We start from the raw sequence: 12,959 nt of genomic DNA, 5'->3' as shown, positions 1-12,959 counted from the left end.
CAGCATGAAGTGTAGTTGATTTATTGTTTGTTTTTCCTGTGCACATCAGCAGGTACAGAGATCCAAACATTAACGAGTTCAGATTTCTGACTCAGAAATGAGAAATTTGTGTTTGTACTGGGACTTGAGCTCATGAGAAACCATGTAGTTCTTTGAATGTGAAAATCAACATGAAGGAAAGTTTTCATTACTCTTCAGTGTGGCCTTCCAGTGTCAAAAAATGAGATAATCCGATATCAGAATGTACTTCTCCATCTAAAGCAATGGACAGTGCATAAGAGAGGCGAAGAACAGAGTGCAAGAAGGGTGGAGCGGGTGAGGAAACGATCAGCAAGAGTGAAAGGGATGTTTTGCAAAAGATAAAGTTAGAGAGGCAAAGTTGAGAGGGTTTGAACATGTGGAGATGAGTGATATCGGATATACTGGACAGAGGATGTTGAATATGGAGCTGGCAGGCAGAAGGAAAAGAGTAAGGCCACAAAGAAGCATCAAGGAAGTATTGAAGGAGGACGTGGAGAGGGTTGGTGTGACAAAGCAGGATGCAAGTAACAGGGTGAGCTGGAGGCAAATGATTAGCTGTGGTGACCCCTGAAGGGAGCAGCTGAAAGAAGATGTTATGAACAGATGGATCTAGTTAGCTGCTGTCTTGGAGCCATGTAGTTCAATCCAGTACAGATTCTTCCTGCCTGCCAGAAAAACATTAGTAATACTCTATCACTCCATGTTCTGGCCTTCATGTTGTGGTTGCTGCAGCTTCTCTGGCCTCAGAGGCTTGAACCACTTGGAAGGCCCCCAGCAGTTGAAGCTCATTTGACTAGTATTCACTGAACAGAAACAGTCATTATATCTATCAAAGCTTATTTTAATTTCCTTACTTTTACAGAAGCAGTACATGATTTATGTCCAGATTACATTGCCCCTGTTTTATGATGAATCACTTTCTTGGCTGTCAAAAGTGAATGTAAGACATAAGCTGTTAGGCTGATGGGTTAAGTTAGAAACCAGGGTACTGACCTTTGGTTTAATTACTTTAAGGGATTTGAGAAGTGACTTCTGTCTCTGTGAGCATGTGTCACTACACTTTAACACTCAGAAAAAGTCATTACTATTTATATAAAGTTGAGGGCTTAGTGGGAAACACATTTCAGAGGACTTCTGTCCACCAATAGCTACCTGTTTCCACATATTCTGATCCAAAACGTAATTAGTGGTTATGCTGACACGCTGACATGTTATTATATCTAGACTACCCCACTTTTTATTTCACCAAATAATGTATTGGCCCTAGTTACTTTGGCTAAACCTGTCAACCTTCCTGTCCTTGTATTGCTCAAAATTCCTAATGACTTAACAACGTGTCCTCAGTGTCAGGCAAATATTTGCTTCTTATTTCTAGTCTACAACCATTAACTTTATAATTTCAACAACTATCTGTGGCATATTTTTTGTATATTTTTTACAGCCAACTAGCTATTTGAGCTAACACTCAAAATGCTAGCATAACATCTGGCTGACTCATTTTAAAACAAACTTGTGAAATGTTGCAAAGCTGTCTACATGAGTCATAAAAACAAAATGATATAGACCAAAGTATACAAGTAACAGATGTTAGCTGTTATCCTATTCAAAGTGTTGAATATTTAACTTAGTACTGAGTCCTGTGAACAGGACACACACTAGGCTAAATTGTTAGCATGTTTGTTTGGATGATTCAAACAAACTAGTGAAAGTCAGATTAATCACGTTTCTCAAAGTTTAGTCTCAGAGCTGCCTTTTGACATTTGTGTATTCAATTTTGTTTTTGGATTCGAAAAGACAACCCCTACCTCCTAGGCTTCTTACATACTTCATATCCTCTGAACACAGCTCTTATTATAGTCCGACACATACTGCTACAAAATATGAGCACATCTTAATGACCAGTTTTAGCTGAAAGGATACTGTTACCAGTAGATAAACAATGAGTGTGATTACAAATGATTAGGTGATCATTTTGGAGGGAAGTGGTTAATGTGCAGTCAGGTCTTGTTTTCGTTTGAATGCATGTCCAACTCTTGGAGTTTTCAGAGGCTGCAGTGTTATTCACTGAATGTAATTCATGCATTTCCTGAATTCTACCAATTTTTTTGTAACACAAAGCACACACATGAGGTAGTTCAACAGAGTTCAGCTGTCCAGCTCTTCACAGACTTAGATATAAATCCCTGTGATTAGTCTACATGTGGTACCTCCGGAGCGTTTCCTTTCCTTTATCTTCTCCCCAGTCTCTCGTTTTCTCCATGGGGAGTCTCAAGCTCTTCGAAAGAGACTAATAAAGAGCTGAAACAGATGAACATTAGTGATACTCTATCACCCCATAGAGTATAGTAAGAGAAGGATGTAAGAAGATGGTTTTTCATGTCTCAAGTTTTTTCATGCATGCATGCAAAGCTAAAAATGATGCAGCATTTAAGACTTGAATTACTTAACATGTCAACCTTGCTTCATTAACATGCAGATATTAAAGGAAATGACACATTCCACAAATGTCATTGGCTGTTCTTGGTATCAGGACACTCACATACTGTCAACCGAGCTGGGAAAGTTCCTGTAAATTGTGTATGATGTTGTATTATGTCATATAGTAAGAAAAGATCTACTTTCCATTAGCATTTGATTTAAGTTTTCATTTAGAGGACTTGTGGGTATCCAAAATAGGCATAGAAAATGTAGCAAAATGTCTATTGCTTCAGATTTTGGCTGAGAAGAGCTTTAGGATATATAGTAAACTGTCTGTTTAGAGAAGTACTAAACAATCACAAGGGCTATTAATCAGTGTGATCATTTTTATATGCATGGCAATACCAAAAATTGTATTGTGTTATTGTTTGATGAGTGAACATAACTGTTTCAAGTAATTCAAATGCTTGTCCCTAGCTGAAAACGAAACATGTGGTGCTCTACTCTTAACAGTTTGTGGGGCAGAGTTGCCTGAAAAAACCTCCTGCAGCACAAAAGTACAACAGAAGGTTGAAATAATGTTTAATTTCTGGTTTGAATTTGCTGGTTCTCAGGAGAGAATATGATACAAATATGTGCAGCAGTTATGACAATATAATAATACAGCAGATATTAAATTATGATGGGCTAGTGAGTGCAAAATACTTGACTGTAATGAGAGTTAAATGGTACACAGTTAAAATATATGATGGTCTGATGAGACTAATATCCTGTCTATATAATGTGTCTGGCTTTACTCCGCGGCACTTTGTCTTAACAGTGATGAGCAGTCCAGAAACGTGTAGCTGCGAGTGTGTGTTTACCTCTTCTTCTTATTTCCTCTCTGCCCTCTGAAAGGTGATAAATCAAATCAATTACATGAGAACAGCTGCTGCATACTTTGAGGAATACCAGATGAACTGTAGAGCCATGAAGCTTGTGCTAAAACAAACACACTCATTTACACACACACTTGTTCTGTAAGCTCTTACATGCAAGTTTGTGAGCAAGGCCTTCCTACCCTAAAACCATGAAAATGGGGCATCTCTAGTACTTTTATTTACATGCATTCCTAGAGGTTTACAACTTTAAAAACTAACCAGCTTCCTTCAAAAAGGATGATCCTAAAATTCCGCCCTGTGATAGCTTACACTCCAGGGCCCTGCGACCTTATTTCAACCTTTAGATTTTTATTATACTACAGGACCCAAAATACTCTGTCAAACCAGAACAACAACAACAATACAGAGATGGTTGTTGTGTCCACCTATGTGAGGAATTTTTTACAGAGACTGTATATAAAAGAATGTCATAAAGTGTAGTCGCAGTCTTAGGTTACATTTTGAAGCTTTAACATGAATGTTTTGCCTAACTCTGTGTTAGGTTTTTTGGAGAGCCAGAAGTTACCATGTTTGGACCAGACCATTGCTGTATCCATTGACCTTATGGGTGCAAGCATATCTGCTAAGTAGTGTTAAGGAAAGACTAATAAAATGCTAAAAGGTTTTGCATCAAAACCAAAGCACAAACATGATCGACATTTGACAGATAAACAAATTAAAATGCTCCAAAATCAACAAATAGTAGAAACAAAGTGGAGCAATCCCAATCAGTAACTTAAAGCTCCCACTGTTGCCTTAATCCTCAGTCAAACTTACCACACCCCTACCTTTCCAGTTTTTTGAACAATGTTATAAAAATGTTTTGACTATGCAAAACTCCTAGCCTGTTAGCAGTCTACTTTAATTCATCCCTTTGTCTCCTTTTTTACTTCTCATCTTTGATGTCCACTTACAGTTTCTATCTCTCCTTTTATTTATTCACTCACTTTCCCTCCTTTCCTCAGTATTTTTAAGCAGCTGGTAGTCTTTAGTGCTCAAATAAGCTAAACTGGATAAATGCTTACAGATGCATACTGTGAAGTTCCAAAGTAGGAAGTTATGAATTTCAATACCCTTCAATGGATTCGCTTCACATCCGTGAGATTGCTGCCATATTATAGGCTTTACAATCACAGAAAAAAGTATATTCAGAAAGAAACTTGCGTCAATTTTTTTTAAAGAGGGTTCACAAAAGAACACAAAAAGCTTCCAGGGTATTTTTTTTATTGTTCTTGTTAATTCAGAGTGTTTTTCTGTGGTTTATGGAAACTTTATTTTTCAGCATGTCAAGAAAATCCATTCATCTCAGTTTGTTTTCATATTGGTGTGATTCACAGAGCTTCATTAAACTTATAAACACAATAAATGAGTCCAAGGCAATGCCAGTATTGCCAGATAAAAATGAGCGAGGGCCTTTATTGTTGTCTTTTTGGCATAAATAACAATTGAATGCTTAAAAACACTCTGCAAACACACTAAATAGTTGCAACAAAATGTAGGAATGCCTCTGCCAATGCATTTGTGTATCTGGATACAAAGCTTCTGTTTTTGTGTGTTTGGTTTTCAGTGGAGGAGACCTTGGTACGGTTGGTGAATGGGTCAGGTCCTCACGAAGGCCGTGTGGAAGTTTTCCATGAACAACGCTGGGGAACTGTGTGCGATGATGTCTGGGATAAAAAGGATGGAGACGTAGTCTGCAGGATGCTGGGATACCAAGGAGCAACCGAGGTTCATAAGACTGGACGCTTCGGGCAGGGTGCGTAACACTCTTATTTCATTGGTGTGTTTAACTTAAATCTGTTGCAAACCTTGCTGTCATTCAGTTCATGTAACACTTACGTGCGTTTATTCAACCTCAGGTCGTGCCAAAGGATGTAATAGGTCGACTTGGTCCACCATGTCAGTGTTACGTTTTACCTTACCTTGGCATAAAAAGTACAAGTAGGTGTGACAATTCAGAGATGACCATCAATTAGAAACACCAAATAGGTGGCCATATTTTTTGGCTGTGGCTTGTGTAGTAGGTTAGGCCATGCATTAATTAGTAAAAGAGTTTGCCAGTTGAAACTAAATTTTCCAATTTTACATCTTCCAGTTTTATATGTATTTATGACATTGTGACACAAAAATTTCAAATTTGAATGTTGAAAGATATGTTCCAGAATAATCTGTAAAAGCAGACTCAGACCACCGCTGGTAAAAACTTTGAATCTATTCAAGTGATCCTTTAAATGAAAAAAACAACAACAAGCATATAACCTCCTTCGCAGAGGTAACATAGACAAGATCCTCTTCCTTTTAGCCTTCAATTTCCCAGGAGATGTTGTATTCAGATCAGTATAGTAGGCCTTATAGAAAACCAAACGGAACTGCAAAGGACGTAATAATTTGTACTCACCACATTGCTCAATCAGCATTTACTGTATGATGATTTAAAAGAAGTAGTGTACTGTTGCATGTTGACCATCCTTTACATCAATGGTGTGGTGTGACAAGGCGCACTGGTGGACCTTGAGAAAAGCCAAGATTTGCTTTGGCCATATGCTATTATTGCAATCAATGAATTCAATCATTTAATGCATCACCACTTGCAAGGTGGGAATTGTGAGACTGCAACTCATCAAAGGCCCTTTTTGACAGAAATATGGTTAACAAAGGAGGAAACGCATTACTTTCTTACATTTATGAGTCAAAGAGTCAGGAAAAGGTGGCTAATGCTAACATGGTGCCAAGCTGGCTGAGGAGGTATTGAAAACCAAACATCCCTTTGGAGAGAAACTTGGTTCATTTCAAAATAGTGTTTGGATCTGAACCAGAGGCAGCAAAACTGCTGGACCGAGTTTAAGTCCTTTAAGAAGATGAGGGTGAGGTATATGTTAGTGCCTTCACCGTTGAATACAAATAAAAAAAAGAATTGAGAGTGATTTGAATACAGGTGGGGTTTTTTATATCAGATTAAATCAAATCATAACATTGAGACAGTACCCTGTAGTGGACCAGCGAGCACGTTCAAAGTCTTAAGGCAACAGAATAAACTGGAAATGTATCTTTATTTAAACAGATGGAAAAATCCAAAATTCCAATATAAGTCAATAGAGGAATCCAATAATTCAGTCAGAGAAGACGCAAGAACCAAAAACAGACACTGTGACGATGACTCAGGGGAAGACCCTGCTATATACACACTAGAAGGCATTTAGGGGAAGTGAGCGCTGCTGCTGGGCTGCTGCTGCAGCAATGAGGCTCAACAGCATTGCCAAAATCATCACTTCCTTTCAGAGGACTTAGGGGTAGCAGGATCTGGCAAGCAGGTGGCTGCTATTGTATCAGGTGGGTGACTAGCAGGTTGCACAAATGCACACTCTTATGCCAGTCTGATTTTAAACTGGTGGAAAAATTCTATATAGATGGAGGAAGACATCGTATACACACAAATGGGCAATTAAAAGAATTGAACACAAGGGTGGCAAATGAGGCACAGGTAAACAGAAACTAGGTAACTAGACAAGGTAAAAAATAAAACTAAATACAAACCACAAAAGACAAAGAAGTACCAAAATGAAGCAGGAAATAACAGAAATAAATACCTAAAAAGAAACAAATGGACACTGAGGGTGGCCATACTAAACCGAGTCACAGAGAAGTACATACAAATCAATAATTGAGATGTGAACAGAACCCACAATACAACCAGTTTAATACACTTGCAATAAAAACTAAAGCCCCAAATGATAACCAAAAATACAAAACTCAATGAACCATAAACTTTACAAAAGTCAAAACACATGGTCAGAGACTCAGGACTTGACACTATTAACCACTGGAATTTTAGTATAAGAGCATCACATTGTTTTTTTTTTCTTGTTTTTTAATCACAGCTTTATTTACTTTACCACATGACAATGTGGTAAAGTAGTGCTCATGTTTCAGGAAATGTTAGAATTTCCACAAAATGCAAGTTTGGTTTCAGCTCTTCTGCCAAAGTGTCTTTAATGGGTTTTGGGTTTGCCACCATCAGCATGTAAGTGTGAGTGAGTGCTGGGGTGAATTAGAAGCACATTATAAACCATTTTGTGTCAAAACACCCATATATCAGTGGGCCAAAACCTTATGGCATTATGTTTGTTGGTTACTCGCATGCTACTGCCAAAACAGCTCAGATTCACCAAGGCATGGACTCAGCAAGACCTCTGAAGGCAAACTGTGGGATCTGGCACCAAGTCAGGCTGTTCCCATTTGAACCAGTTGACTAAGTGAATAAACCTTTCACTTGGTGAGTCTGATGTAATAGCAATGTAATAGTCTTTCCTGAGTTTTTAAGCTCATTCTTTATAGGTCAGCGCTCATGGTCTGCAATGAGGAACATGGCAATCATTGTTTTTATCTACAATACATATCCATGGTGAAACTTAATGATGGAAGTCGCTCTGATTTTTACTAACTCTGCTGCTTTTTGGATTTGAGTGGCACAACAGTACCCTAAAATGCTGCAGGGATTAATATTAAACTTTTATGGTGAAAGTCGTGTTAGCCAGATGTCGTCAAGAAAGACTCCCAGGGGTCATATCCATCTGTTTCTTTCCCCATTTTATTTCATTCAGCAGTCAGCCTGACATCATTCAGAGCCTCTGTCCAGGCTGAGTTGTTACCAATAAGTCTGGAAAATTGAGGGAAATCATGCTTTTGTTCCAGGGGACAACCTCAAGAAAACAGCACAGGCTAACATCATGGCTGGATTCAGTTTTAAACTATCTGGAATTCACATACATTTTCAGATGACTCACTAACCTTTCTGATTTCGTTTTAGCCTTTGTCTTACTCATAGCATCTGTGAAAAGCCTTCATGCTTTTAAAGCGCAGGCCCAGATTTGAAAGGACAGAACACAACAAATTACTTAATGAGAAAGCCAATCATTTGCCTCCTGACTCCCAAATGACATACAGTATCTGAGTGTTTGCAGAAACGACAGGTGAGTTTTTCCAGATCTACACAAAATCAGGCACAACTGTAAAAAATACATTCAGTTAGCAGTCCAAAGTGAAGTCAGGTTACCTTTCATGCTTCATCCCTGCTCCAATAAACAGACCAGTAGTTTTCCATTACAATTTTCCATCTTTGATTTTAAACAGATTTGAACTGGAGACTTTCTGTGTAATCTCTAAATATCCTGCTTAAACTCTGTATACCCTTTTAACCTCCCAGCTTTCTGTTTTAACTTTTGCCCAAACTAAAAATAACCTTTGTATTTTCCAAACTTTTATATTAATTTTGGACGTTACAAACCCTGAATTTCTTTAGGAAATACAAAACTGTCCTGAGCCCGTTGTTTTTCAGTCTGCTCACACATGACTGTGCAGCCAGACTCAGCACTAACCACACTGTGAAGTTCGCAGACGACACAACTGTGGTTGGTCTCATCACTGACAACGATGAGTCCACTTATAGAATGGACATGGAGCAGCTTGAAGTGTGGTGTATATCTCATAATTTCACCATCAATGTGGACAAAACAAAAGAGATCGTGATCAATTTCAGGAAGTCTGGCAGAGATCACCACACAGACTTCACCATAGATGGTGCATCATATTGACTGCTAATAATAACACACAGGAGTGTTTCTGCTTAGAAAACCGTAATAAAGTTTATATTATGTGTGAGCTGATAGCACAGAGAAACCTGACCTTCAGCCAGGAAACTGGAGTTTGTGTCATCATAATTAAAATTAAAAATAAACCCGTATACAGCAGCGTGAAAAAGTCTTGAGAAACTCCTCATTTCATTATGTTTTGCTTATAAGGAGGCAGACTACTTTTTCAGCTGTCTGGAGGTCTTTTAAAGTTTTCCTTTGGACACTGGCTGCTTTTTCACTTATTTTTACTTCCACCCTTGTACTGGACCACTTTCAGAAAAAGAAAGGGTTTTTCCGTTTTGTTATCCACTGACCTTTGAGTAATTTAAAAAAAAAAAATGGGCATCTAACTCAAGGGATGAACCAGTGTTTTTTCTACACGTAACAGATACCTTTGAGAAGAACCAGTTTAATATTCTGTCTTTAGGCACTTATTAGCAGCCTTATAACAAAACAAACATATAAATTTGTTCCAAATTCTTTCTTTCAATCAATGAAAAATACCAAAGATAACGCAGAAATATCAACACCAACATCGTGAATCCCCTTTTAGCCAAAAAGTTGACATATCTTGGGATGGTGTACAATGTGTTCAAAATTTGAAAAAACTGGACAGGCCAAAAAAATCTCCAGCTGATGAGCAATATCTGAAAGTCATGTTCTTAAGAAACAGGAGAAAATCCAGCAAAGACCTGACACATGGACTAAAAGATGTATCTGCACCTTCAGTTGATCCAACTACTGTTCACTGAAGCCTCATCAGAAGTGGTCTTCATGAAAGGGTTGCTGTCATGAAGCCACTCTTTAGGAAGGGAAATGGGGAGAAAAGGTTGTGAAGAAGAACTGGACTTCAGTGACAACAAGTCTTATGGTACAACAGAGAGTGCCTACACTAGGGCTGTTCGATATAACAATATATATATCGGACGACGATATAAAAACATCTATCGTTTCATATTGCGCTATCGTTTGTTTCATGATGTCGCAGAATAAACTGTTTACGGCAATATTTTTTCATTGTTTTGATGGTCACTGTAGTGGCTATATTAATTTCTTAAAGTTCTCTCTTTCTCTTATATTTAATATAACCACAATACGGACAGACAAGCGACTGTTTTTATGTGTTGTCGTTAGCAACAACGACGGTAAAACCATCGCATGGCTCCGCTGTCCGCTTTGGTTTAAGGCTTCATCACAGCCAGTGGTGTCAATATTAATGGAATTATGAATGCAGAAAAGTATTCTCAGATCTGGATCCACCATGCAATACCAACTGGGAAGCTTGGAAAGTTGACTGGAAGTGGATTATTTTTTCAGCATGACAGTGACCCTACTACTGGAGCACTACTTGACAGAGAATTAAACAAAATGCAGCCAACATCTATAGAAACTTTGAATGTCCTTCAAGAAGACTGGAGAACTATTCCTGAGGACTACTTAAAGAAATTAGAGAGTGAAATAAGAGAGTTCAGGCTGTGTTGAAGAATAAAGGTGGCCATATTAAGTTTCAAGCTTGTTAGAATTGTACAACTCTGTTTATGTTTAGACATGTTTCAATGTACCTTTGCTATTTACAAATATAAACAAAAATTAAAAAAAATATAAACAAATGAGAAGTGGATAAAATGTTTGCAGAGTACTGTAGTAGATTATAAAAAGATTATAAAACTTAAAAAAAAAGATTTGAAAAAGATTAAGGATGTTGACTTCAACTTTAACCAAAAGTAAGACACCAGTTTTTACTTGCACTTCTTTATACAGCTGCATTATGCAAACTTATGAAAACAGTTTGCACAAATGACCTATCAGGTCACATTCTAGATATGGGAGAGGTGGGGTGCAGGATTGTAAATAAGTACTGGCTTATATCTGGCTCCAGCTTTAACAAGTGGAGCCAGAGTACAGTACTCTGTACTCTGTCAGGTGCACTAATGGGAAAATTAACCTAGCCTGTTTTTGATTAATTCAGAGAAAACCCATGCAAGTAAAAGATAGAAACTCCTGAAACTACGCAGAAGTGCTCTGATCCAGATTCAAACCTAGAAGCCACTGACTGTGATGCAACAGGGCTACATCAAATATGAATCATAAGCTAAATAATTATTATAGTGTGATGAAAAACATCTGTACAAAAAAACACTGAACTTTCTATTAAACTCTGAAAACGGAATTGAAGGGCCATAATTTTTTCATTTAAAGCCTTTTTTAATATTTATTTTTAATCTTGAATTAGCTACAAAGAAAACTGTTTTTTATTCACAGTTAATCTTTATTCATCTTAGACTGGTCCTGTGTACAGTCGCTCAGTTTGAGTCTCAAATGAGATGTTTTAGCTCTTCTCCTTTTAAGTTAACTTTCTTCTGGAAGAATACCCTTTGAAAACAGGAGTCCTGAACAGCAACCAAAAATGATATGTCAAAAAATGGCCATATTTTGAGTGTCTGCTCTTATTGAAATCAGTGGCTTTACACTGTAGTTGTTTACACATTTGCCTAACAAGCAAAGATTCACAATTTGTAAAAAAAATCTGGCAAATTAGACATGCAGATCTACCTGCTGTGGTAATATTTAGCTTTGCTTGTAGCTATGCTCTTACTGACATCATGAAACATTTAGAGATGAAAAATAAATATGAAAACATTTAGAGCACTCTGAAGCCTGAGTTTTTGGGTCACAGAGATTACTTGTACATGTGCCGACCTTATTATTAAGGTCATAATGTGTTATATTATTAAACTTTGGCCATATTTAATATCCACCACTGTGCATATACATAGATGGCAGAAAAATAACATATATTATTGTTATACAGGCTGTGTGGCTAGCAGAATTGGACCCAAAAACAGGACCTGGAAACACGGGGAAATAAACTAAGATGGTGGTTTAATTAAACACCAGGGAACAGGGCTAAATGGAATCAGACTAACAAGAAAAGGGGAAGCAAAATTAAACATAGCACCCAACAGACAAGGGACTATCAAAATAAAACACTGAGACCGGGACTAAGACATGTGGTCTAATTTACTAAAAACATTGACTGCCTTGTTGAATAGAAACATCAAAAGTCTCTGTCTGTCTCTGTAGTTGAGGAAACACAGCTATTATCAGTACTTTGGACAAACTGCATTCCACAGAAATAAAATTTGGCTTGATTCATTTCTGCAGACAGCAGTGCTGTTTTTTGCCTGATTACACAAAAAGTCTACTTTTCTGTCTTCCAAATCCCTTTCTTGGGTGTTTCCCTCGTCTCTCACGCAGTGGTTTGGTGATTCAACTCTTGTTTGTGTGAAGTGTCATAGATTTGGCGTAAACGGACAAAACATCAGCGCGCACACAGTGCTGCAAATGTGTGTTGAGATCCAGAGTAAACGGTTTAAAGGCTCATGTCCGTTAAAGTAAACCCTCAGAAGGCTCAACAGCAGAACAGCTGGAGTATCATGTACAACCACAATGGACCAACTACCTCTGAAGCCTCATGTGCTCTTTCCCCTCTACATACCTTATTTCCACCCTGTGCATGCCTGCATGGAGACACATGTGCTTATGTGGTCCTCCTGCTTTCAAGATGTCAACGCTGCAGCAAGTTTATCTTTAAATTAGAGCAAGAATGTAGGAGGCATGCAGATTGAATCAGATAGGTGTTTGCCATTATTATCCATTATTATTCAGTAATGAGCCTTTATATTAAACATTTGACATAAAAGAAATCATTATCATCCTGTGTGGATGTGCACATTAAGGTGCAAAGTGTGAGTCATGGCAGCCTGGCACACATAATACTCTCATTTCCAAACAAATATATTTTACAGGCATTTTATTTTTAATTTTTGTGATTTATTTTAAAATTGTCAATGAAGATAGAAGATAGTGAGTTGAAATATCTTATTTTATTAATGCGCAACACCAGTTAACTTTTGAATGTAAGACGCTACCAAGGCGCCTACCTTGGATGATTGGCTGCACATTTCTC

At 37.7% G+C, this 12,959-nt stretch overlaps 1 protein-coding gene across 2 annotated transcripts in view; it reads left to right on the top strand.

Moving 5' to 3' along the window:
* scara5 (scavenger receptor class A, member 5 (putative)) overlaps positions 1-12,959 on the top strand; it is a 99,609-nt gene that overhangs the window by 74,281 nt on the left and 12,369 nt on the right. For both annotated transcript variants that reach the window (XM_039599170.1, XM_031726011.2), the window contains one exon: positions 4,927-5,115. In XM_039599170.1, coding sequence (XP_039455104.1) covers positions 4,927-5,115 — 189 coding nt within the window. The remainder of the gene's footprint in view (positions 1-4,926; positions 5,116-12,959) is intronic.

Source organism: Oreochromis aureus, linkage group 15 (assembly GCF_013358895.1).
Source record: "Oreochromis aureus strain Israel breed Guangdong linkage group 15, ZZ_aureus, whole genome shotgun sequence".
NCBI classification, from domain to species: Eukaryota; Metazoa; Chordata; class Actinopteri; order Cichliformes; family Cichlidae; genus Oreochromis; species Oreochromis aureus.
This window is presented reverse-complemented; position numbering and strand designations above follow the sequence as displayed.